This window comes from Tinamus guttatus, unplaced genomic scaffold, assembly GCF_059628265.1.
Source record: "Tinamus guttatus ecotype Peru unplaced genomic scaffold, ASM5962826v1 Tinamus_guttatus_pri_ptg000140l, whole genome shotgun sequence".
Taxonomy (NCBI): Eukaryota; Metazoa; Chordata; class Aves; order Tinamiformes; family Tinamidae; genus Tinamus; species Tinamus guttatus.
This window is the reverse complement of record NW_028288674.1, coordinates 788042-814848: the sequence shown is the minus strand read 5'-3', so window position 1 is coordinate 814848 and position 26807 is coordinate 788042. Positions and strand designations below refer to the sequence as shown.

At 43.0% G+C, this 26807-nt stretch overlaps 1 protein-coding gene across 1 annotated transcript; it reads left to right on the top strand.

The window, feature by feature from the left end:
• The first annotated feature begins 14896 nt into the window (after positions 1-14896).
• RASSF6 (Ras association domain family member 6) lies at positions 14897-26588 on the top strand. Its single transcript, XM_010223712.2, is given in 12 exon segments — positions 14897-14978; positions 18466-18544; positions 19192-19343; positions 21429-21520; positions 21972-22090; positions 22093-22158; positions 22622-22637; positions 22640-22722; positions 23867-23918; positions 24413-24531; positions 24616-24713; positions 25466-26588. Coding segments are annotated over 12 exon segments (1023 nt in total). The 5' UTR covers positions 14897-14907; the 3' UTR covers positions 25542-26588.
• Positions 26589-26807: the final 219 nt, after the last annotated feature.

Sequence of the window (26807 nt, the reverse complement as noted above, 5' to 3'; positions counted from 1 at the left end):
AAGATTGCGATTTTCAGAACTGGTAACTTTGAGCTACTCATATTTCACTTAATGACAAATAGCATCATTTATGTTACATTAAAAGTAACACGTAGGAACAAGTTACTGCACACAGACAAATCACTCAGGAAATACCAAGCTATTTACTTGATGCTTGACCATTGTCTTATCAGCATATGTAAGATCTGCCCTAGAATTTGTACATGGAGTATTTTACTGTAGTAGTTTGGGGTGCTTTCATTCTCATCTTACGTGTTTAAAGATCCATGTGGACAATAACTGATGAGCAGCACATATGTACTAATTATTAGCATCATGCAGCAGTATCAGCTGATCATGATACTACCCATCATGAACAGGGGGTCTCAACCCAGTACCAGTCCTCTCAGTATAATCCTTTTCTAGCACTTGCCCTAGCATGATTTCCTTGTCTGTCACTGATTTTATTTGTCCATTTGTCTGCTTCCTAAGGACAACAGCCAGGAGGTCAAAAACCCCACTTGCTACTCATAGGAGCAAGTTACCAGTGCTGACAGCTCCTAAGAGCTGTGGTGCACCAGCATCCCTGTCATTTTATGAACAAATAAAAGCTCAGGCCTATATGTATCATTAAGATGTTTGAGGGCAAGAGAGTGTTTTTTCTCCTCAAGGTGCAGGACCTCATTCACTCCAAAGTTTTAAAAAAGGTTATCTTTCTGATCAGCAGCCACAGCAGGAACCATATCCATACCCACCCTCTGAACATTTTTCTTCTCCTTCTCAACCTCCATCTTGCCCCAGGATATCACAGTAAAATGCAACATAATCAAACAATTACAGTACTTCATAAAATAGTTTAGTTATGAAGTAAAGTTTCTCCCATCTGTCTTTAGTGCCAGGAAGTATGTGGAAGACCAGTAACACAGCAGTACCTATAATATGAAACATCCAACACACAGGAACCCGCTCTGAGCTTTGGCCCCGCTCAATTACAACGAGTTAAGAAATGCTTAGACCTAGTATCGCTGGTGACTGCAAGAGTGGAAAAAATGCGGGTAGTTCTGATGAATCGGTCGTCTTTCTGGGTCCAGACAAGGGCACAGCTCCACCGTGAGGTGGATTCTGGCTTAGCACCCTTTAGTCACCCTTTAGTTCACATCTTGTTTTTCTCAAAGGCAAGATATAGTTGAAGACTAAGCGTAAAATCTGTTTGCTAAACTCTGAGCTTCCACGAGTTTGGTATTGATTCCATCTAGACTATTATTTATGGTACTACTTTTCTTCTTATACTGGAACCTATAGCTGACAAATGACTGAAGGTGTCCCCAACACCTTCCCACCGCAGTGATCACATATGAATTCCTGTGTCCTCAAGAAGTCACTGATGGGAGACTTGATTGATACATACCCAACAGCACTTGTGTGGTATCTGATGAGTTTTAGGAAACAAGACTTTTTCCTTTATCACTCAGATGGAGGAGAGCAAACTTCTCACCTTCTCCATTGGCTGTGTATCTACAAGTACAGGCCACAAGACACATATCAAATGTAGCTTAGTCCTCTCCAACATGACATGTGACCACTTATAACTACTGTTTTGAATCGTTATTCTTTCCTCTTCTACATGAGAATCATCTCTCCTCTCCCAAGTTTCTTCAACACCTTCAGTGTTGGATGTTGCTCGTTTGTTTCAGGGAATTCAAGGGCCTCTCGGGCCTGGGTCACCAAGGTGTGCACATTCACTCATTTCTGCAGGAAAGCCACATTCCAGCCCAGTACCTAGGAAAGTTCAGATAAGATATTTAGGGCTTGCCATGTTGTGCCTTTACATTTAGTATGTCAGAGTTCATATTCTTTTACCCATTTGACCATTCCCCAAACCTCTAAAGATACGTTCTCAAATTCTAGGAGTTTCCTTTACACTGTTGTTGAATCATGTGGGCCTTTAAAACACCTCTCCAACATTTATTTTTAAAAAAGCAGTGTCTATCAGAGGACATTCTCACTAGTGCCTTGCTGAGCAGTGCAGGGAGAATCTGGCAGCTCCGAACTCACTACCAGGGGGAATTTTATTCCAGCTTCACTGAATTGCATGTGGGGTTTTGTGAAGATGAACTGCAGCAGGCCAATAGCAGCATCCTTGGTGCTGCACCATCTTGTGGCAGTTACTCTTGACTGCATCTATAGCCTCCTAAGAATTCAGGGCAGGCACTCCTCACAGCAGAACTTCGTGGGTTTTCTTTTGCTTTTTTGTTTTTTTCTATTGCAGTATTGATTTAAGTTATACATTATTAATATTAGCATTTATTTGTATGACAGACACATTTGCCAATCCTTTACAGACCCTATCAGAGGCTAACTAGAAGTCAAAGCAGTTTATTATCTGCGGAGTCAATGAAAGGTGTATTAGTGGGAATAAGTCTACTGTAAGAAAGGTAGTTGCCAGCTCAACCTATTCTCATTGGTATATGATCTTTGCCTGGACTGCATAATGCAACATCATTTTCTGTTAACTCTTTAACATACCAGGGAAGGTTGAAGCAAGGTGTTTTTCTGAAGAAGGCCCTATGGGAGTAAAAAAAAAGGAAAGAAAATCTCATCGGATGAATACTGAGAACTTGCAAGCTGATTAAAACTTTGGAAAAATTCTTAAGAAAATAAAAAGAACTGTTTCTGTTTTTGTCTGTTCAATTAAAAACAGGTCACATTTTCACAAGCTGAATAATTAGATTTTCATTTTGGGAAATTTCAGTTATGAATTGTTTGCACAGCTATTTCGTTCCATCAGAAACCACTTCCCACCTGAAAAGACTCCCTCAGAAAATGAATCAAATGATTTCGCATGGAAACAGAGAAGCCCTAAAAACTTGTAGAAATTAAGCATATTACAGAATAACATGCATAACTTGGTAAGTGGGATCACATACAAACCTCTGGACACAAAAAACCTGAAGCACCTGCTTTGGGCATCCTAGCTCAATGCTCTTCATTGCCTTCACTGGTGTTTGTTTTTATTTTCTAGTGCAAAACAAAAGCAAAACCCCACCTTTACAATTAAACTTTTGAATAAGCTCACCTCAGATACAGTATGCTTAACATTGCAACAAATCACTCTGGAAAAGAAAATCAAGAGAGAGCAGGTATCCTAAATACATCTCTGATGCACGTTTTCCTGCAGAAGCCACGAGGGGCCAGTGCAGCTCAGCTACCTGCTGCCTCTGGAGAGCAGGCTGCCCTGCTGCTTCTGGCCGTAGCTTGCCACGCAGTGTTCTGTTCACCTACAAAAACATGATATGGTTTAAAGAAGGAAAATGCAATACCTAAAATGGTATTAACATACTGCATGGAAGGCTCGTATGAATCACAAACAAAGCTTTACCAGAGCCAGCAGGAGAAATAGCTTAATGTCCAAGGCTGGGCTTAAATAGGCTCCTGGACCTATGGGCACAAGGGGTGTGAAGAGGTCCAAAGTGTGGCTGCTCAGTGCGAGGATCGGTGAGAGCTCTTAAGCACTGATTAGGAGACCGCTCTTGGTGTTTAGGTCTTTGCAGCGTAAAGTTGTGCGTGTGTTGTAAGAGTTTGGAATCTCTTGTGCTGAGAAGTGCATACCTGACTTGATGGGGTTTTGTTCCTTACGGGGGGGTAGAGCAAGTAGAAGGGTCCAGTTCCAGGAGAATGTTTTTTTTGGAGGGGCTGAAATTTCATTTGTAAATGTAGTTGACCCAGTTGATCCAGAGAAATAGAGACAAAATTGCTATTTGTCTTGGCGAATTTACTTATCTAAGTGTAAATCCAAGATACGGGCAGCAATGCTCAGAAGAAGGAAGTATAGAGAAGGTACTGTGTCTGAGACTTCAATTACAAGATATTTTCCTAGATATGTCTGAGGTTTTTACCAAGTGTTTTTCTGGAGCTTAATGTTATAAATAACCATATAAACTCAGTGGCAATACTTGCAGTGCTCTTTAAATGATGGCTGTAGAAGTGCAGCTACCAGGTGCTCTGGAAGAGGGCCATTTGGCTCCCTGTTCACATGCCTCCGGTAACATCAGGCTATTTACTGCTCAGATGCTGTTCCCCTCTCTCTAATATCTCTTGCATAAAACTTCAAGCCTGAAATTGCTTCAATTCCTGCACCTGTTAAAACCTGTGCTTTCCGCACAGACCTGGGGGAGGATACCGTGCAACTCCAGGGCCTAAAGGACTCCTATTTCTCTACATTTTTTTAGTCAACTGAACTTTCCCTTCCTTGAACGCTGCTTTTGGTGCGCAGCAGCCCCCAGTTTCCTGAGGGGATGGCTGCTTTCTGCGAGGATGGCACCTCACCCTGCTGCTGAAAGCTCCGCAGAAGGCGGGATAACGCGGTCCCGGCAGCCAAACCCACATCTCCACTGGGCAACTTGTTCAGATTTTTGGCTTGTAGAGACACGCGTGTTGGCTGGAAACAAGGTATCACCTGCAGGGCTGAGAATGACAGTTTCAGATGGATCAAATTCCAGACGTGCAGGCACACCCTCTGAACAACTGCATAGGGAAGAATCTTCCCAGAATTTAAGGATATTTTAAACAGCTATTGGCTTGTTTGTGCTGCTGTGCACAGGAGCATGCCAAGTTCATAGTCGAAATCAGGCAGTGATTTTATAAGCATCTGTGCTCCAGGGGCCTCTCTTATCTGGATTTTTTGTTTTCCAAAACACTTCTAGACTAGAAAGCTATTCAGGGACCTGCAACGATGAGATCAAATTTTAGCTTCATTAATTCCCATTAAATCTAGCAGAAGTTGCTTGCGTGAGACCAAGCACTGAAAGAGAATTTAGCCCTTTAGAGCATGGAGAGATCTTCGTTGCATCCAACGCCGCTGAAATGCCACCGCCTCTGCCGTGGAGCTGACATGTAACTACCACCCACAGTACACAGCCCTCATTGTGCTCTCGGACTCAGAAGGGTTACGGATTTGGTTGTCCGAATGAGAAGAAAAAGAGTAGAATATGATCAGAAATGTGATCTAGGAGAGCCAACAGGATGAGAATGCTATGAAACAGTAAGTATATTAATGTATTTACTTTTGTGAAGGATAATAGAGAGTTGAACTCCTCCCAAAGGGCTGGTTTGGCAGCTGGATATAAAAGAGCATTCTGAAAGGGCAGGAGGGCTTCAGAACTAGCAGTTGCAGTGTCTGTGGGGTGAGCTGTAGCAAGAAGGTTCCTTAAACCTGAGGAATGGCCCAGTGTCATGATAGGTGATAGAGGCTGGACATTCACAGGAAGAACTGAGGAGTCAAGAAACTCTTCCAATACCCAGAAACAAGGTAAAATCTCACTGAGTTGAGCCCCATCTGTTTTGCTCCACACTATCCCCTTTGCGCTGCCCTACGCAATTTTCAAGAGCAACTAAATAAATATAAGTCACAGACACTTCAATATCAGCTCTTTTAATGTCTGTTGAGGTATTTTATGCCGTGTGAAAAATATAAAATCAGTTCCCTACCAGGACAAGTTTTGCAGTGTACTGATACTGGATAGGCGGTCAGTATTCATTATGGAAGTATTTTCAAGTCTCCGATTTTGCTTTTCTTGTGTTAGCTTCAGGGCAGGTTGCTGTGGCACTTAGCTTGTGCAAAACAGCATACAATGAAGAACTGTGCAGCGCAGACAGCCGCTGGGAGACGCTCTGAGGAATGTCTGCAGCGCGCGGCGAGCGCGGCTCCGCGGGGCCGATGCGATGGCCAGCTGCTCCCTCCCTTCCCACCACTCTCGGAAGCCTTGTTTCGTGACTACACTGCCAGAACTGTGCAATACTGTTTGTCACGCTATCCCGCTGCAACCTGAAAACTGGCATTCAGCTGAGTGTTTCATCAGTTGCCAGTGCTGCATTGCTACCATGCCAGAATTTTGGCTTGAACCAAGTGGGAAATGGAATGTTGGAATAAATGAGCAGGAATACGTGCCTTGGTGCTCTCCATATGGTTTATCTGGGCACCTGGTATGTGACGACACTACCATAGCCGAGCTCTTTCCCAGTGTGCATAGACACCTAGGTTCCTGTGAAGGTCAGAAATGTTACTTCCCTTCCACAAGAGAGGAATGAATCTCTTAGGTCCCCTAATGATGCTCTGTTAACTAAAGGTTTTTTTTTCCCCAGTGTTCGTCAAATTGCCTCATTTTATACTTTCAGTAAGCTTGGAACAAAAAATTAGTCATGTAAAATATGGATAAAAAGATACCAATTTTTGTGTCACACAGTTTTATTTATTAAAATGATATTATAATCTCAATGTCAGTGTCACATCTGCTAAACCCAGTTTCCACATCCCCCCTCTCCTTACAGTTTTCTTGAAGTTTATAAATTCTAGGAATGCCTGAGAGTATAGGCTCCTTCTGTTAGCCACATCCATGGGGTGCCTGTAAGCAGAGGACTGTGCAAAGAATTATGCTTGCCTTCGGCAAGTACCAACAAAACGTCGTCTAGAAATCTGGATTACTTTTCATTAATGACTCAAGTGTTTAGCTAGACGATGACAGAGGATATTTACATAAATGCTCTTTAACTCATGTCCCACCTAGCACTGAACGAATTAAACATGAGGAGGTGTTTGTTTTATAATTATGACTCAGTGTCAATGGCTATGAAACAGGAATATTTATCTGACTATTTATCTTAGGTTTTAGCTATATAGTATGTAATAGTGACAATCCTGATATTAAATCATGCAGTTCATTCAAAATGTGCATTTTTTTAAAACTATGCCTCGCAGGTTATTTACAAAAGATAGGCTACTAAGATTTGCCAGACACTTGTATGTGCAGAAAGTGTCTCAGGATCTGGAACTGTGTGAATTTTCAGAAGATGAAATTCTGTGGAAAAAAGAGAGAATGTCTTTTAAGATCTGGCCAGTGGGTAGTGAACACTGACCACATGTGAACATCCTTCCCAGGATCTCCCTGAGCTTAGTAATAGGTAGGCATGTTCACCTCGCCCAGGACGGGGTTGCATGACGCAGATTTTACTCATTAGGCAGTGCTGCTTACTTTGCCTCCTTCCTAAATCTTGAAAAAAGTCTCATTTTCATTGTGTTTTTTAGAAATTTAACTCATACTAATTATTAATAAACATTCTTTTTAAGGTTTGTGCTTTTATATTGTGACTCTCAAATCATCTTGAGCACACAGTTGTTTCTCCTCAGAGTACATGGAAAATATTTATGTCGGTGATTCAAAATATATTAGAATTATGGTTATTGATGATGTTTGCTTTATAATAAGGAAAAATGGGACACAGTAGTAGCCCCTCTAAAATACTCACAAAATTTGTCAAAGAAAATCCTTCAATTTGTATATATACCTAACGGCAAGTATAGAAGTAACAGAATGAATAACTAGTTATTTTGCAATGACAGTTCGAGCTGCAGCGAGGTAGATGCCGCTTTACAGGAATGATAGGGATAGTTTCAAGTAGGAATTCAGATCTGAGCCTCAGGCTTCCTCAAAATTTCAGGAACTATAGTTCTGGCAGGATCCCTGATTACAGAGGAGACCAGACAGGTATGTATAGAGGGTGTAGAAAACAGTGAACAGCCCACCTTGTAATAAGACATAGCTCCCTTAAGAGAGAAGTAATTAAATAAGCGCCCTTGAATACTGGAAATGGGAATCAGCTGCCACTGTCACATGACCCTCAAGTGAGCGTTACAGAGGAGTGACCATGTGTGTAAGAGGATCCTAAAGCAGGGATGGATGGATGGAGGTTTGTTGCTTTGCCATTTGGGGGGAAATCTGCTGGCTCTCAAGCCCGGTGCCAAGAAGGGAGAAGCCCTAGAGGATTCCTGTCTTTAAGGCAGAAAACATGCAAATACAAAAGGACACGCAACCAAGAGATTTGAGGGAAGAAGTGAATGGACTTGATTTGGGAAAAGCATGTTTTGGACCAAATGTGGCAACTGAGAGAGGTCTGCATTCAAAAATGTTTTGTGAGTAGAGAAACGGCAGCCTAGAAGTACTCTGCAAGGTGGCAGTGTGTGGTGCAGCTGGCACCCAGCTCTTGCTTTGGTGCTCCAGGTTGGAGGGGAAGCTCCATGGCCGGAGCTCTCTTTGACAGGTCAGCGCTCTCTGGTTCTGCTCTTTCTTTCAGAGCTCCAGGCCATAAAAATACTGCTGTGGCTTTATAAACCTCTGGAATTCTATGTGGATGACTTCATGAGGTATAATCAGTGCAAAGCCACGATGCCTGGCTATAGGGGTTCAGTCTGCTAGGCAGGTTTTACCCTTCCAGTGGTGACTCACAGGGGCCTGATACTTAGCAAGGACTTTCTACTCAGGGAAAGGTCGATGGCGGGGGAAGTGCCATCTCCATAAAAGGAGTGGAAAGTGTAGTCCACAGCACATAAAGCACCAAAAAGTTCAGGTCTGCTTCTTTGCCCCTTGTTTTGTGAATCCTGGGGGGCACAAGTTCCTAACGTGGTGTGTGAGGGGTAAGTGTAGCATGTCAAGGATGAGAAAGAGTTAAGAGTAGACACAGCCACTTTACATAAGTTAAGAGTAGACACAGCCACTTTTACAAGTGAAGCTAAAGAACTGTTTCCTTGTCCTTTTTCTGGGCCATGCTTATCAGTTGCAGTGCACAGGTGCTTATGTTGGTATTTCAGCGGGTTAACAAAATTAGTTGCTAAAGAATAGCTGATGCTTTGTAGTTTTCCTGTTGCTTTGAATCCCTTGCTTGGTTGCTGTTGTCGAAGCTGTTTTCCTAGTCACTGTTGTAGTACAAAGGAAAGAAGTGGTGGAGTGATCCCTTGGCATCTTATGTGAACTTCACATCTTGTCAGCTGAGGCTTTGGGTTGATCTGTGCCTTGTTGTTACCTGTCTCAGGAAGTCCAAGAAGAATTTTCCCTGCTTGGAGTGGTCAGGAATTGTCCAGGCACAGCTGTTGACAAACACTGCTTGGGATTTTTGTTCTTGGTAAAGAACAGAGGAATCTGGTGTGAGCTTGTGTGTACAGGGTTATGCTACTAAAAAGTAATTTTTACCAAGTTTAGCATGCCTGGATCATCATTTCCATGGCCAGCCTGTTCTGTTTTTCTTTGCTTTGCTTTGTTTGTTTGTTTATTGTAAAAAGAGAAGTGGAATCTATGAGGGATTATTCTAATTTTTAGTAGTTCTTGTGGTTTTAGCGATAAGTTTGCTTATGGCTTAAGGACAAGTTGTGAAACAGCCGAACTCCAGCTGCCAATTATTTATTGACTTAGCTATTTGAATATTAATCTTGCAAGGAGCCTGCAGTGTACCTTGGCCTTTAAAGACTGGGGGATTGCAGCATTCCTTGCCTGTTCCATGCAAATCATGGTTGACCTTTCTTTTAGGGATTGAAATAATACAGCCAAGTTGTAACTTTCATATTTCCAGGGCATATAAATTATGTTTATTACAAAAGAAAATAAATGATGCTTCCTTTGCACAGGGCTGTTTCTGTTGCTGTGAAAGGAAGAGGAGTGCTGTCTCCTTTTAGGTCACAACAGGCTAGCATTTCTCTGCTTTGTGGTCCTGAAGACGTCTTTTTGCTATGTGCTGGGTATTCCTGCCTGCACTGAGTAGTCTCCATAAAGTAACGTAAGTTAATTTTGTTAGATTTTAACTGAAATGAGATCAGAGCTAGACCATAGGTAGGAGTTGTTCAAGCATGGAAATGAAAACTGGAAACAAACCCAAGCCACATTCACCAAGCCAATGTAGAAATCAGCCCACTTGATTTAATTAGAAATGAGAACTATATTCCTTTATTACCTTATTTTTTTACTGCTTTATTAAATTATTCTCTTAGTGGGATATTGTTGCATGAATCCAAATGAAGTGATTGAAGCAGAAGGATTTCGAAACTCTTCCATAGACTTAGGTATCTCGCAAAACTTAAATGAGATACTACAGTTTTGGGAATTGGGACTAAACTTGCCTAAGAATAAGCCTAATATATGCTAGTCCTAGTGTGAGGTAATGACCTGGCCTTCATTTGGAAAACTCTTCAACAACCTCCTGGTGTGTGCTGTGAATGCCTGCCAGGGAGCGTGCCTGTCAGAAACAGGTGGCTGCACGCTCACCTGAGGTAACAGGTTGCACGTAGGCCTTGCGTTTAGTCTGTTCTAGCCGTCTAGCCCAGGAGTGCCGGGCAGAATGCTTAAGTGTCTGAAGGTATGATGGTAATGACCAGACCCCTGGATGTAAACAACTCTGAAATTACTTGATTTGTGTTATCTGCACACAGTGGATGGAGCTTGGTGAGAAGCTCCAAGCTTGCAAGAACATGGAGCTTCTATACTGTTGTGAATTAAGCAAAAACTCCTTTGCTAACTCCTTTACTAATTGCTCTATCTTGAAAGTTTCCCCTCTATTGAGCATGCTAATGCAGCCTGTTGAGGAATATTCTTCTGGTGCAGAGCTAGAAACTATAGCATGAATTGCAGTTCCAGTTATGAAGTATATTTTATGTATTTACATACATAGGTACATTGCATGTATGTCTGTGAGCCAGGCTTTGGAGAGGAATACTGCAGCATGGTGTGAGCTGGAGGTGAATAGCAGCAGGAATGAGCAAAGCCTGGTTCCTGTAAACCGGTGGAAAGCAGAAGTCATTTGTTGCCAAGCCCAGCACAGTGGGACTGGTATATGCAGACCAACTCCAGTTCAGTGTTTTTTGTGCTCTTCTCTCTGTGGCTCAACAAGTTTCTGTTCCAGCCATGATCCCATGGGAGAATTCTCAGTAAAAGTGACCTAGCAATCAATAGCATCAGTGTGTGGTTCCTGCACATCAGCTTAAATATCTGCTTATACAAATAGCTGCTGGGGAATTAAGCTGGTAGTGATGCAGTCTATCTTCCAGACGCAGCTCTTGCCTACTGAATAGCATGCATCAGGCTGTTATGCAGTTAAGCAATAAGTTGAATAATGAGTGTGATTAGGTGCTCAAGCTATGTTGTCGTGACTCTTGCCACGATGTTATGGTTTCATGTAGTCCTACTTATGCCTCACGTGATTATGTATTTTGGTTATCAGGTTAAACACTGAAGATACCTGTCCATTTGGAGAAGCAGAGAACACTTTATCCTATAGATTAGAAAACCAATAAGAAAAGAGTTCCAATTGTACCAGTGCTTTCAGCACAGGAGGTTTTCGGGTGCACCTTGTTAGCAAATAAGTACTGGGAGTCAGCAAGCAGCCTCTTGTTATAACGCTAGCGATTAAAGTGTTAACTGGAGCCTCCCTGGAGGTGTAACCGTGACTAAGAGAGGGCTCCTGTCCGTGTGGAGGAAGGAAGGTGGTAGGACAGGCTTCCCGGCGTGCCCGAGCCGCGGGGAGTGGCCTGGCTTGCCAGCGCTCCCGGATAGTGAGCAGAGTGCTCACTAAGGGCACCTAAAGGAGCGAGGGCAGCTGACGGCTGGCGTGAGCCCGTCATGCCCCTTGCAGGGCTCGGGGAAAGGTGTGCGAAGCGCCGCCTCCGCCTCTCTATTTCGGGTCAGGCACGCAGGTAAGTGAAACGTCAAGCGGGAGCTGTTCTGCCTTGGGCGTAACCTGCTGTGTCAGTAGAAAGCAAGGGGCTTTGCGGTCGTCCAGAACTCCAGACAAATTCCTTTTGGGTAACTGGTGTGCTGCAGGGAAGGAGAAGTGTTCAGTCAGGGAGAAATCTGCCTGAAAGAAGTCCCCAAGTCCCCAGGTGGCTTGGGTTAGCTCGATACTGCTCAGTGCTGCTGCTCTGGGTAAACACAGGCAGAAGCCTTGGCTGCCCTTCAGCCAGTTGCCAGTGTGACCATAAAGGTCACGTTGGTGACCTTGTCTGTTCTTGTTAGCCGGCACAAGCTCTCCTTACTGCACTACCTGACAGAGTCATTTCTCTTCATAATAATGCTTTATGTATAGAGTTTGAATTCTACCTTGTAGAGCAGGGTATCAAACCCTTCTGTGTACCCCCAGTTTTTGCAAGGTGAGCAACCTTTGAGATCTCTTCCTTCATGCCCTGCAAGCTAAGGGGCCATATTCACTGAGAGGTACCTGCTGCCCTCTGGTTTCAGTCATCGGCTCCTGTTCTGACCCTGCCTGAGCTGCGCGGTGCTGTGTTGTGCTCAAGTGGAGCTGCCCCTGCTCTGTGCAGCCATCAAACATGAAGAGTTTTTCAAAATTAGAAAAGGTGTAGACTGTCAGGTGGGAAACACTCAAGTGTTGGGAATAAGTAGTTTCCTTTTCAATATTATCTTTGCTTTGCTGGTGACTAGTTAAACACTTGTTTTGCTGAAATTGAATTTATTATGCAGAATACAAACTTAATCCTTAACTCTTTTTTGCAGAATATGTATTGGATTAACAAATCATAACAGAACGAATACTAGCAGGTCTTAGGAAGCGAATTGAATGCCCATGTGATGCGATGCCTACACTCGGGAGCTCTTTATGCCATCAGAAGTGTTGGCTACTTTGCTGATTGCTAAATTAATAGGCAGTTGAGGTGTATGGTTTATACATGGTAAACTGAGAACACTTGCACCATCTTAACTTCTTGTATTTCTAGAACAGCTTCTAACAAGTAATGATACACAGAGATTGGTTGGGCTTTTCGGGGTCTTAGTTTTTCCTAGCACTGGCAGGAGCTCAGCAGCACTAAGCATTAAAATATGGACTTGCCAAGAAGTACTCTGGCTACTATGTATAAATTAAAACTCTGCCTTGCTGCTGTTTACCTTTCTTTTGGTATATCCTTCTACCAGCCTCTTTCTACACTCATCCCCTGTAGATCTGCCTGGCCCTTTGCTGCTCCTCTGACCCCTCGCCTCTTAAATTTTCCTAGACTCTTCCTGCTGTTCCTGTCTTCATCTGGAGGCCTTTTTTTTTTTTTTTTTGCTTTGTGTCTGTCTCATTCCACATCTGTTCCTGTCTTGTGCTTACACACATATCTTAGGTTGCAGTCAGCCTTCCTCAACTTAATTCAGAGCTAATTCTCCAGCCATGCGATTAGCCTAAACAAGGTGCCACTTGGAAGTCAGCTGAGTGTAAAGATAACTTCTCTCAATCTGTGCAGATCAGCTCTTTCCTTCATATGAACCGTGTTAAGGTCAAATTATGTCTAAAAATATGCAGCTATGAGCAGTGAGGCATTTAGAGGCTTTGTGAGAGTAGCTGTTCCAGGTTTAAGAACAGTGACCTGACTGTAAAACAGGCTGTTTCCTGACACCTGGAAGGGATTAGCTTAGCTCTGTATCCAGCTATTCTGATGCCAATGTATATGTGGCATGAATCTTTCCTAACTGCTCTGACATAGGCAACTGACTTGGTTAAAGATGGTAGTAAATGCCATAAAAGCAGATTTCAGAGTACAACTGATGTGGGATGCTAAGAAACACCTGCTATATTGGAGTGAGGCCATCTCTTCCCTATGTCCAAGATTCTGTACCCATGTCACTGGCCATAATGAATTTTCTGGGCTATTTCCTTGCTTCTAGGTGTCACACAAAGCTCAGGGATTGAATGGGATCATTCCCACTCCTGGTCACACATTAGTAGAAATTGCTGCTTCTCACCCCAATCCCACTAAATAGCGAACTTTGGTTTTAGAGGTTGTAAGGTAACTATGTACTTCATAGGTTTAATATAAAATATCTAAATGCACAAGTTCATTTACCTACATGTATTTTTTTTTAAACCATACATCTGTGACTAGAAAGTTTGTGTTACTGCCTCTAAAAAGGAGGCTCCACAAAATAAGTTTACTTTTGCAGAGGCTAGGCAGTCTTTCTTCAGCTAACTGTGATCTGAGCTTTAATTTCCTTTCTTTTTTAGAGTGTTCTTATGAAAACTTTTGTCACTTGAACTATAGGCAATAAGCAGATTTTTAGGCTTTTATTTGGCTAGGCTTTGTTCCATTAAATCTGAAGTTAAAACTTGGGTCAGGAGAGCTACATCTTAGCTTTCTTAAAAGGTAGATTTTTTTTTTTCGTCAGAACAATTTTGTGGATTTAAGTGATTTTTTTTCCAGTTTTATTCTGACACAAGTGAAAATGGGCATTACGTTCTGCATTAGAGAAATTCATCTATCATAGAGCCTGAGTAGGAGAGCAGTGGTGTGATTAACTTACAATGCAATACTTTGAGACTTAACTGCTTTCCATGGGATAAGTTTTTTTTCCCTATCCATGTGATGCCACCTCTTGAGTGGAGGCTAAGTTGTGGCCATGAAGCACCATTTGTTAGTCTTGATTCTCTTTGGTGGCTTTGGTGAGTCTGCCTTTTCTCTTAACACCCTGGGGTGAATGAAAGCAGCCAGGACTCCGTAATTTGGCTTACTGGAGAATGCATCTCATTGGTCTGGCTTTTTGCCTACATAATTTAGGTGAAATAATGAGACAGAAATCTGTCGATTATATTGCTACATTGTTCTAATTATAGCCTTGTTCTGTCTTTATTACCTCTGCTTCTTTCCCTGGGTGCTGCAGGACTCTACCAGTGGTCAGCAGTTGCCCTGGTCCCATCCCACAGACCCGGCTAGGTGCGATTTGCTGAGCCGCTGCTTTGGGGTGGCCCAGAGTTAACGAGTGAATCTGTAGATGGGTTGCAGCCTCAGTGTAATGAGGAGTCGAGTACAATCGTGGAGTACTAGTGGAATCCCCAAACTCTTGGGGAAAAGTTGTTTTTTAAAACTACTCAGGATTTAAGGTACTGTGATATGGCTGGTGGGAATGGTATACCATTTTTTTAGTAGAAGAGAGAAAATTTGAGGCATTAAGAAGGTTAAATATAAAATACCCCAAATAAAGTATAGCCAGAAGTGCCTAACTTGTTAAGATGGAGCCTGTTTCACTTGCAACTATGATATCGTTGCTCTAGTCTGCTACTTGGTCTCTTCTTAGTGGCTTAAAGGAACATAATTTTGTTTTGTTTAGTCTCATCTCTTCCGAGTAAATGAAGAAGGCAACTATGAAAGCACAGCATTTACCTTCTGTTTCCATCAATGAGGAGAAGTGTATAACCAGGTAAGTGCCTACATGGAGACACTTAGTAGTTACTTTGCCCAATTCCAGTTACTCCATTTACTCAGTTATCTAGCTGGCCTAAATACTGTGTCTTTAAGCATAACAGCTGATAATATCCATGGACAAATGCATAGTGCTCAGCTGAGAAACACAGGCGGATTCCCCCAGCTTAGAGCTTCTGGTGAGTGTGTTCAGGGCTCAGCTGTTATTTACCGCCAGGGTGCTTGACCTTAATGCTCTCATGTATCCTGCCTTCGCTGCTGAAGAAGCTAGTGGAGTTGCAGTAAATGCTGACTTGAGGTTTGTTGCCAGCAAGTTCTTTGAGTCATTTAGCTGTGACTTTCTGTAATGCTTCCGTTTGGCAATTGTCCCAGAGGTGCGTGGTGAGGAACAGTATCTCAGTGTAACTGGGATGTACATTTTCTGAGGGCCTCCTTATAAGGGCAAGCTAGGGGTCTTTGGAGCGTGAAGATGTTGCACTAAGACTAATTTTGGAACTAGTAAGCTGGTACATGTACTACTGCTTCCTGGGCCAAAAAAAAATGCTCAAGACAATGATTTACTTGTCTAAGGTCTCTCTAGTGCACAAGGACAAGCAAGTCAGTGAGCGGCTGTTAGACTTCTCCCTCAGGGCTTCAGTGGCTTGCGTGGCTTGTCACTGTCCATTGCACTAATGTAAGACTGAAACCTGAAGGGTTTGTTTATGCAGACTTCATTGATCATTAATGAGAAGCCTTCCTGGGCAAGGAAAAAAACTAAAAAAATAAAATAAAAACTCAAGGCTTGCCTTATTGAAAGAAGGTTAAATGGTAACAGTCTCAGAGTCTTTGCCACATGGCTTAGATGCTTTTGGCCTGTGATTGATTTTTGTTTTATTATTTTTTAATTGATGTTGCAACCAAAATGGGTGAAGAGTAATAGATAGGCTTTGTTATCAGACCCAGTCCTGATGTACTTTTTAATCTATCTTCAAGGAACAGACCCCCTAGCTTTCCACCTGGAAGATATTGCCAAGTAACAGCTGTCAGGGACATAACTGCAGAAGATACTCTGTTGCTGAGTATAAGATGACTTAAATTTTATGCAACTCACATGCAGCATGGGAAGACCTGTCACTGCTTATGTCCAACCAGAATATGGACCTCATCCTCGCACCTAAATCTGCATTTGGGTGTGGGTCGTGCCTATGTGCTCATGTGCCTCTGCTTTTGGTAGGGTAACCTCAACACGGTCCCTCGTAGCTTTGCAGCTCACTGAATGCCAAGGACCAGTAAGAAGCCATTCCCGCACAGTGAGAACGAAGGCGTTCCCCAGCCCTAGTAACAGAGTTTAAAATGGAAGTGGCTTGAAGTACAAGTTGAAAATACTGCTTTGAAGCCCAACCCTCTGTTGACCAAGTCACTTGGAAATACATTTGAGGACGTATAATGGGTTGTTAAAATCAATAGATTAAATCCAGAGTGCTTTGAAGAGAATGCAGTTAATCTTAGGGAGATCGGTGGTAAAAGATCTTGTCCTAATCCTGCCAGCTGAATATAAGCAGTTTTTCTCTTCTCCTCTCTCCCTCCCTGTCACAGTGTGGGTGGACAAGAAGCACTGAGCAACATGGCACTGCTCTGTAGAGGTGGTGTTGGCGCTGACCAGCTCAAGTTCTGGGCTCATGGGCAGCAGCTCCGCTCCTGCGTGCAGCCGTTGCAGCTCGGGTGCTCTGTGTGCACATGGTGCCGGGTGTCTGTGTAAGCCTCCTATTACCTTGCCTCCATGCCTAGGAAAGGAGCAGGTACTTCGGGTCTTTGTCCCATGTAGAGAAACTGCTGTGATGTGGTTCTGCTCACAGTTTGCCATGTGCTTTGGGTGTGTGGAAATGGGTAAGAATGAACGAGAAGCATGAGTGGAAGGCCCCTGCCGGGAGCGCAGACAACACAAACGGAGTGTGTAGGGTGACTGCACATGTCTTAAATCGCAGAAGAGGCTGTATGGAATAGTAATAAGACAGTATGATGGAAACGGGAGAAGATGCTTTTGCTGGCAGATTGATACGTACTTAAAACATACATGACAGCCAATTAGCCCAAGTGTTTCCATTTCCACTATCTGTACTTTTTACCCAATACATCCCTTTGTCTTTTGCATCAATTTCATGTCATTTGTCTTAAGTGAGACGTTCTGAATGTGGCTACTGGGTTTTTTTTTTAACTTAGTACAGTTAGCAGGCAGCAGTGAAGCTGTTTGAACAGTCACGATCTGATTAGAGATGCAGTTTAGTTATATTTGTCCTGCAGGAAACTACCCTCCCCGCTGCCTGCAGTGCAGGGCCTGACATTTTGACAATCGATTTTCCCATATGTCATTTATTGCTTCTTTCCTCAATTACAAGGCCCATACGGGCAATACCGATGGTGTGAGCTGGTTGCTGCCCCAATCTGTCCTGGTCTGCAGGTGCCAAGGGAGCACAGCTGGGAGCGGGGCATGTGCAGCCTCTTGGGAAACGACAGGGGTGGCTGCACACTGTGGCTTTACCTGCCCCGAGAGTCACAGGGGTGCAGAGCGCCCTCACTGGGAGCCCAGAAATCCTGTGTTGAAAATCAAGTAAAATCCAGTTATTTTTCCCAGGGAAAATTTCCAAAGGGAAGAGGAGGCTATGCCCTGGAAACTCAGACACACAGAAGCTCCAGTTTGGTTGTTTTGCGAAGTCGTAAAGTTTTGCAAAGACACCTTCTCCTTAGGCTGGTCTGCGGCATTGTAAATTTAGCAGGCAAGAAAGGAGGTAGATGTGGTTGTCCTTGCTCTTGGAAGTTAAGCTTTTCTAGGACCCCTAGCCCTTAGATTGTCTTCCTGTCTCTATGCAGTGTTGTCACAGTGGAACATTATGCTCCTTTTTCATTTCATTTTATTGTAGAGCTGCTTTCTTTTTGACATCTGAGACAATAGACATGTTTATAACTCTCGCCAAAAGCCTTTTTGGCAAGTGCTCTCTTCATCTCCATCCCTTTTTCTCTGAGTAAAGACTAAATGTAAAGCTGTTATGTTGCAAAGAGAGGGTAGCTCTAATAGTTTGCCTCAGCATAACCTAGATATTTTAATAAAAAGAATACTTAGCCAATAAATGCAATGAAAACAACTAGGGGAGGTAGATTTTATAACCTAACTGAAGTCACAACGTTTGTGTATGGGAGTGTTTGTTTCTGCACTCATGACTGTTACAGAAGTCCAAAGTACAAGTGATTCAATGGCAGTGTTATTAAGGTCACATTAGAATGAGATGAACTCATGCTCTTTGTTGGTTAGAAGCAACTAAAAAGCAACCCAGGATTCCAGACAAACATTTACTACTGGAGGATATTGTCTTGATCACCAGCAAGCCCATATAAAGTTCCAGTATGGGTAACAAATGGGTACAAGGTGTCACTCAGCCCCTCAGTGATGTGGATTTCACAGTGATAGAGATGGATAAAAATGATTCTTTCATTGTGATCTTTTCTTCCAGAGAGCAGCTTAGTTCTCTGCTGAAGACATATAACTCGTATTATTCCGATCAAGAAAACCTGCAGCTGTCATATAATCAGGTAAGGAATCCACACACTGAAAATATCTGATACAAAATCATAGTATTGTAGGAAATGCTCCAATGAGTGCTGATGTTGAATGCAGCTGGGTTACAAACTGTGGCACATCAGTGTATCAGATGTCATTTTAACCAAAATAGGCCTGACAATACACCAAAGCATGTGTTACAGCCACGTTTCATGACAAGAAAGCAGAAAAAGGTATCTGGTTAGAGGTGTACAAGTGTGATCTCCCTGCTACCCTGCTTGCTTTTGTATCACAGAAAATATGCCTTTGGGTCCCCTCTCAAGTGCTGCGTTTGGAAGGGCACATCTTGGTGTCTCATGCAGCTCCCACTATGCTCCCTCAGCTTGCAGTGGCAGAGCTGGATCGCAGCAAGAATGGGTACTGATAAGGTCCTCTGGGCTGATGCAGTGCCCCGTGTAGGCAAGGACCATTTCATTAACCCCATACTCCTCTTCAGCTCTTCTTTTTTCCCTTTACTATTCTTTTAGTGCCATTTCTTAGCGCCATAATGTTATAGTTGTAGCTGGCAACTCTTGTTCTAGCCAAAAGGGAGATAGCTACAGACTACACTTGAACTGATGGCCTTTGTTATTAGTCACTAAACACTAACCATGCCTCTATTTTTATTATCATTTTTTAGACAGAAGGCAGCAAACCTTTTATTGAAGGAATCTTGTCAATATTTTGGGGAGTCCGGCATCCTATCCGATTAAAAATTCAGGATGAGAAACAGATACCTTCTTTTGTGACCCTGAAATCAACAGAGAACATTGGTTTGTTTGCCAGTAAAAGGTAATGTTTTCATTTCTGTAAGGAGAGGACAGGCTGATAGTGAAGGCAGCTCCCAGGAACGGCTGCCCTGGACACAGTGTTTGTGTCCCAGGTTTTCCAAAGGCTGCAGCTGTCGCTTGCACAGTAGGACTGAGTGCCAAGTATAGCAGGGGCTGCTCTCACCTTCAGATGGCTTCTGCTGTGCTGTGCTGTGTAATAGGTCTACCTTTTAGCTTCACAACAGTGAGGTGGAGGAGGAGCCTCCTCTTTTCTGTATTGACTGTTTCTGCGCCTGAGAACTTGAGAGGATTCATCTTGTTGGCTGCAAGAATGGCAGTTTTGCTTGTGGGGAGAGGCAGCAAGAGCAGCAAATTTTTAGCCCTTCTCCCAGGGTATCCTAGGAGAAGTGAGACTCCCACTTCTGCACCTTCCCGCAGGCCCACACGCGCTCGGCAAGCAGCTTGGCACAACGGGACCCGCGGGTGCTGACCCTGAGGGCCCCGTGTTGGTAGGTGCTGGCCTAAGGCAGCAGGCTGCTTGCACAGTGCTAAGAGGTTCTCTGCCTCACATGGGACTTTAGGTAGTCCAAGGGTAACACGGTTGCTTCACAGAGCAAAATTTTAACTGGGGAATGAGTGAAGCTTGGGCCATACTAAATCAATGGTAGAAAGCACTATAAAACACACAGATCAGCTGCTCCTTCAGGCTGCTACTTGCGAGATTGTCTATCTAAGTGCATTGCATTCATCTGCATCCTGTTGGGTTTGCTAGACATTTGAAAGTACCTCTTGGTGCCTAGAATTTTCCCTTTTCTATTTCTAATGCTATTTTCAGGCCTTGGCTGGTGAACCTGGGATGAAGCAGTCTTCTGTAATATAGAAACTGAGCCAATATTTACCCTGAATGATTTCCTCATAAATTGTACATTTAAGAGCTTTTTATGTTCTTTATCCATTGTCTTGTATTGCATGTGGCCCATGAATGATTTATGGATTAAATTTTGCACTCACTGCAGCTGTGCAGCTCCAGCAAAGCTAGGGACAATCTTCCTATCTCTTGCTATGGAAATAGCCAAGCAGCAGTAATCAGCCAAGCACTTGCATGGGAGGCCAGTCTTGTTCACTCTGTTTACACCGAACGGGGCTGCTGATGCTGGGTGCATGTGGCCTGCAGGCTACGGGCTACTCTGGCAGCTAAAGTTTTGCTCTGCCTTTTATTTCTTGAAAAATATACTTCTGGTAACAGATTTGAATCTTAAAGTAAACATTAATTCACGATCACAGAATTAGGAAACTGCCCAGACATGCTTTAAGGTATGCAGAGCAGCTTAACTGTTTGATCTTGAGTGAATGTTTGAAACGTATGGAGAAAACTGAGATAGACATTTGGTGTTTCTGCTGAAGCTGGTTGAATGCTATTTTACATATATACAGACCTAAAATATATTTTTCTGTGAATTGATTTATTTACTGCTCTTGGATCAAACAATAACTGGTCAGAGAAATTTTGCTAGTGGATTTATTCAGTGAATTACAGAAATAACAGGTTAAAATTGGATCTTAAAACTGAGGCATTTATTTCAGACCAGGGAGAGATGGACTGGATCCCTGTTCTCCTACAAAATTGGCTTGGATAGAGTGCCACAGGCAGGGTAGCAGTTTAACACTTTCATGTACATCTGAGAGGTCTCCTGAGAATATTTAGACCACAAAGTTGGAGGCGGGGGGTGGCCTTTTTTCTTTTTTCTCAGTGATATCTTACTGTCTTATGTGTGATCATTTGAGGACTTGGCTATAGAACAGGTGAAGAATTGCTGCCAATAATTTAAGAGGGATCCTGCTTAAACCTTCAACAGGCTCTATATAGGAGTATGGGCTGCCTTTGGGATCTCTAGTCATATCTTATTTTGCTTGCTATAGTTTTATAATTTTAGTTCTACAGTTTTAGTTAATGAGCTAGAATTTGTGGCTTTATATACCACATGTAAGTTTGTAATCATTTTGTATAAAGCTTTGAACAGAGATAGGAATGTGTTACATGAATCCTGGCTATGGAATAAATGGAATTCACTGAGCTAATCAAGAATCATCAACTCTGGTATTTCAGGGGAATGACGCGCTGGGGAGAATTTGATAATCTACATCATATTAGTGGGGAGACACTGAAATCTGCAGAAGAGAAGTCAAACCTGGAGAAAAGTTAGTCCTGTTCTTCTTGCATTCACCAAAACACCCTTTGCTTTGTTATTGTGCAAAAATAATTTGATATAGTAAGTCTTCCCTGTAGGCCAAGGGGGATCTTTGTCCTCCCGTGCTGGACATCTGTAACAGGCTAGTGAAATACTGCAGCAGAAACACTGGCACGTAGCAGGTTAGTGAAGCCAGTGATGTACGGGTAATTTTCCAGGTGGCCCACGCTTATGGGTGCTTTCAGCTGAAGAAGCTACTCCCACAGAGCCTGCCGAAGAGGGAACTGCTGCCTGCTGCTGCTGCAGCTCTGACCTTGATAGGCTGGTCCTCCTTGTCCCTGCCTTCCCCCCATGATGCCCCCACCCCGATCCCTCGACCGAGAACCTGTGTCCTGGGGTAGCACTGGCAAGGAGGGCAGAGCCATTGTGCAACATGCTGACACAGTTTCATTTTTGTCCAGGTTATTCATGTTATGAAAGCAGCACTCTGAAGTCCAAGAGCGAGCAGGAACATGACTCCGCTTCCCTGCCCAGAACCCTGAGCGATGCCCGCAGTGGTGAGGAAGAGGACCAAGTTCCTCCATGATCGCAAGAACAGAAGTGGAAACTCACAGGTTTTCTATTAATGGACACTTCTACAACTATGAGGTGTGAAAATTCACCTGTTTGTGCTTGTGTTCCTCCCTCGGCTGGAGTTGGGTACTGGGGCAGATGAAATCTCCAGAGAGTTTTAAAACCTCTCCTGGAGGCCACAGCCAGGGAAGCTGTCCCCTCTGCCACAGCCTGGCCAGGCCAGTGTCACTGACCCTTGGGCTCCGCGCCCGGTGTCTGCTGCTTGCTTTGGGCCCCGTCAGGAAGCTGGCTTGCCAGTGTGCACGGCAGCCGTGTGGGGTGGTGTGCATGGCTGTCCCGTGTCCCACGTGAAGAGGCAGTTCCCTTTTCCCGAGCAGACCCACTAGCTCTTCCCTTGATGGCTGCACGGCACCACTGCTGGCTGATTCCTTTATCCCAGATCTCTGCTGTGTTGTAGATCCTTTGGGCAATGGCTGTTGAGTACAGGAGTCCTCACATTCTCATGTTCACACCATCTTGCTCATTGTCTTATTTCTAGACATCAGTTTTCACTCCAGCTTTGGATCAGAAACCAAAATTCGAATAAACAGCCGTATGAGAACACGAGAAGTAGTAGAGCAGCTGCTTCGAAAGTTTAAGGTAAGTTTGTGTGTCCGCAGGGGCGAGGGCCGTTGCTGTCTAGACAAGTTAGCGCTGTCTACTGCAGGAAAGAATGGGAATGACTGGAAGAATAGTGCACAGAACACACCTGGTCATTTCTAGGGCTGTTTGACTCTAGGAAACATATATGAAGCATATTGAGAATCTGTACTCTGAAAACTAATTCATAGGAGAGAAAAATGCTGCTCCATACTTAGGCTTTCTCAGCACAGAGAGGGCGTTTGGCTAATGCACGTGGTCATGCTTCCCTCTAGTGATAGGCACTGGTCATCACGCGCTTCTGAAAACAAAAGGAATTGTAACTTCATTTAGTCAAAGGGCTTGGGCTAAATTAGACTAGGTCTGGGCACTAGGAGGAACTAGAAAACTAGAGTTAAAAATAATGCTCCAGAGCAATGCTGTAGTGTCTGGAATTCCTTTGCCATTCCCATTTTGGTACTCTCTTCAGTTATCATTGTATATTTCTGAACAAATATAGCTTACCTGGTTTATTTGAAATGTTTTGTTCTGCTTAAACTACATACAGAATTAGCAAAAAGTAAAATAATAAGCAATTTAGAGATGTTGCTATTGCACAATGAACTGACACAGACAGTAAGAGTCTAAGGTGAAATAACAAAAGGAGAATTTAACTTCTATGAATAGCAACATAATGAAAGGCATTACTGTGACTGTCGTGAAGCTGTAGAGACTCAGCTTAAAATAAATGTGTCCATAATGACTGCTGTTTTCCAAATGTGCTCATGCAGGCTAGTGGATGGGAAGAGTTCCCAAGTTTTTGTCTTAATGCCAATATTCTCAGCAAATCTGACTGTCACGTAGGAGAGTTCTTTGAACTTTTTAAGGAAACAAGGCTCTAAGGATCTGGTTTTCTAAGATGATCTGTTGCTCTTTGGGAAATAAAATGATAAGGTTTGTAATCATGGCATTTAGTACAGGGACAATGAAAATGGCAGCATAGTTTGATACCTTATTTAAACATAGAAAATGTTCAATCTTCTTTAGGAGTCCCAACCTCAGAATTTGATTTGGACTTCTGACTATGTTGACTTTCTGCTGGCAGTGAAATGCTAGGGAAGCATCTCCACCAGCCTGAACTGACTTTGTTTTTTGCATTTAACAGATAGAGAACAGTCCACATGAATTTGCACTTTATATTATCCATGCATCAGGAGGTAAGGCAGACACTGCTGTAGGATGCTGTGCGTGTGTGGGGACAGCTCACCTAGGGGTTTTGGGATGAGCTGCTAACATGTGTCCTTACCCTGATGTCCTGGTACAGGGTGGGGTTTCTGCCTTTGTTGGAGACATTTAGAGATAGATGCTGCTCTACTAGAAAGGAAAACTAGAACCCATTTCCTGGGTACACTCTCCTTAGGAGTCCTGCAGGCACAGTTGGCTCAGCCAAATAGGCCTTAGTTTTTCCTGGTTAAAAGACTTTGAAATGCTGTTTACCTTCTGTTCTGTACAGCCACATGGAGTTGATTGATGGCAGGCACCAAGTGGTAGTTTGTACTGTGTTTTACTGAAAGCAGTGCTATAAGGTTCTTAGAGAGTGCTAGGAGGTGCCTAGAGTGGCTTTGAAATGCTAGTTGGATAAATATAGGTCACTTAGACTTTTCTTTTTTTGTTTTTTGGTAACTTTTGCAACATTTGTTTTCCATCCCAGAAAAGAAACAGCTGAGGAGTGGAGACATCCCCTTACTGCACAGGCTCTTACAGGGGCCTTCAGAGAAGATTGCCCAGTTTTTTCTCATGGACAGGGATGTAGAGGAGGTCAGCAGTGACGTACGTATATCTCCAGGGTGATCATTCTCATGGTTTTGCCCAGTTAGCCTGCTCACTGATGTGCATTTCTTGTCTTCATAACAGGTTGCTCAATATATTCAGTTTCATCTTCCCTTTTTGGAATCAATTCTGCATAGACTGAATGAAGAAGAAGAACAGGAGATTCAGCAGACAATTGCAAAGTAAATAGGAGTAAAATTAGTGGGGTCACTGTCAGTCCAGGAGAATTACAGTTACGGGTTGGCTCAAGAGGTGAATGCATTTATGTAGTAGGGGGTAGATTGTGCTGTACTATGAATTCTTATCCTAAACTTTGTGGGTTTATAATCATCCTTAGAGCCTACATCCCCAGATCAGCTGTCCTTCCTAAAGCTTTCAGAATAAATGCTGGACTGTATCTATGACATTTGATAATGGTTTGGCAGAAATAATCCAGTGGTGAGGGAGCCTGAGGCTCAATTGTGTTTAACTTCACCTTCTGAGCCTTCGACTAATTTCTGCGCATGTGTTTGCTGTGATCTATTTCCCTGGAGGGTATAAATGCACTAGATATTGTGGTGGTATTTAAGTAGCATAGCATTTTATCCAGAAAAGTACAAAATCTTTAATACCACTTTAAAACTTGTATTCTAATTAATGGCATAGGTTCTTCTGGTAGCAGCTTGACATACACAACAGGTACGATGGCCTTTTAGAAACACAGCACTAGTCCTAAATATATAGGAGAGCTGAGGTCAAAAGGAAGGCCAGTCTGTGACAGCTGAGGATCTGTTATGAAACAACCGTCTGATAATCAGTTGGCAGTTACCAGTTCTCTATCAGAAAAGCTTTCATTAAAGTATTTTTCACCCATTCAGTTAGCATGTTAAAAATTGGTCGAACTTTAGAAAGGTTCTGTGTTACTAAATGCATCCTCTCTCTCTCTGTGCCTCAGATACCTTAAAGAGAAGAGTATGATACGCCAGCACCTCCGTAGTCGAGCTGTCAAGAAAACAGAGACTACTGTTTGACATGACTGGCTTCTTGGGGATACTACCCGTCACCTGTGCCAAAAAACAGTCGGTATATCGTCTTGATCTTGAAAATATTATGATTGTGCCATAACTGAAGAACACTTACAGCATAAGGGAGTTTAAATTGCTAAAGTTTCTTTGGATTAGGCAACTGAGACTGGACCTACTCCATTACAGTTCTGGAATACAAGTTGGAACCACCTTAAAAGATGCATGAAACCCTTCAAGTGACAAATGCTGAGTCCAGCTCAAAATTCAGCAGAGAAACATTCATGTGACAAGTGCAAGGCTTTGAAACCTACTCATTTCCAAGCCACTAGCAGAAGGGTTGCATGAAGAGAAATGTTGCAATAACCAATGCATTAAACATACCAAAAAAAAAAAAAAAAAGAAAAGAAAGTACATTTCTTCTCTTAGAGAAACATTGAATGTATTTAGAAAGAAGCTTTTTAGTAGATTTAAGGAACAAAGGATATTCAGGTACCTAAGAATGCAGTCGGGCTTTTCAGTTAACTTGAAAAACATCCACACAAGCAAGGTACTTGAAGTCCCACTGCTTATAGAGTGGTTGTCACCTCTCATTTAAGCCTTGAGCTACCACCTGAATAACAGAAACAGAAAATCTTCTGCTTTATAGATACTAAGCTCTTTAAGGTAACAGTGAATTTCCCTGGCAAATGCCTCTTAAACTGCAAAGTAGGAGTTCTCGTGGAATATTGCTACGTCTGCCTGATCAGTTTCTGGATGGTGACACCTCAGCAAATTTCTTTTTGTTGCAACGTAAGTGACAACTTGCTGCTCTGTGTGTTGTATATTTGAAGAGTAAAATAACAAGTGTTCGGTATGAAAGGCCAAAGGATGTAAACTTAGTTTTAGTCGTGATGGGACACAGAGGGTCGGGCTGACATTCTTCCCCAGAGAGACAATTTTTGGGGCCCCAGCACAGCGTACAATAGTCAGTTTTTTGTTCCTTTCTGTTAAAATCCTGCCAAGTAGAAAAACTCAAGTTGCAGAGATGTAAATAAAATGAAAGCTATGCACAAACTGCCACCCTATATTGGTTTGTTTTTCTTATGCGGTACCTGTGTTCTTCCTCTGCTAGCACTTCCTTATGCAGAAGACACAGGACAAACACTGTGAGGGAGGGAATCAGTGTGCAGCAAGTCTGACTTAGAAATGATGTGGAATAAATGAGATAAGGGGTGGAAAAACTATCTCCCTTTGAGATGGTGTTACTTGGATGGTAAGTAAAAACTGAAAATG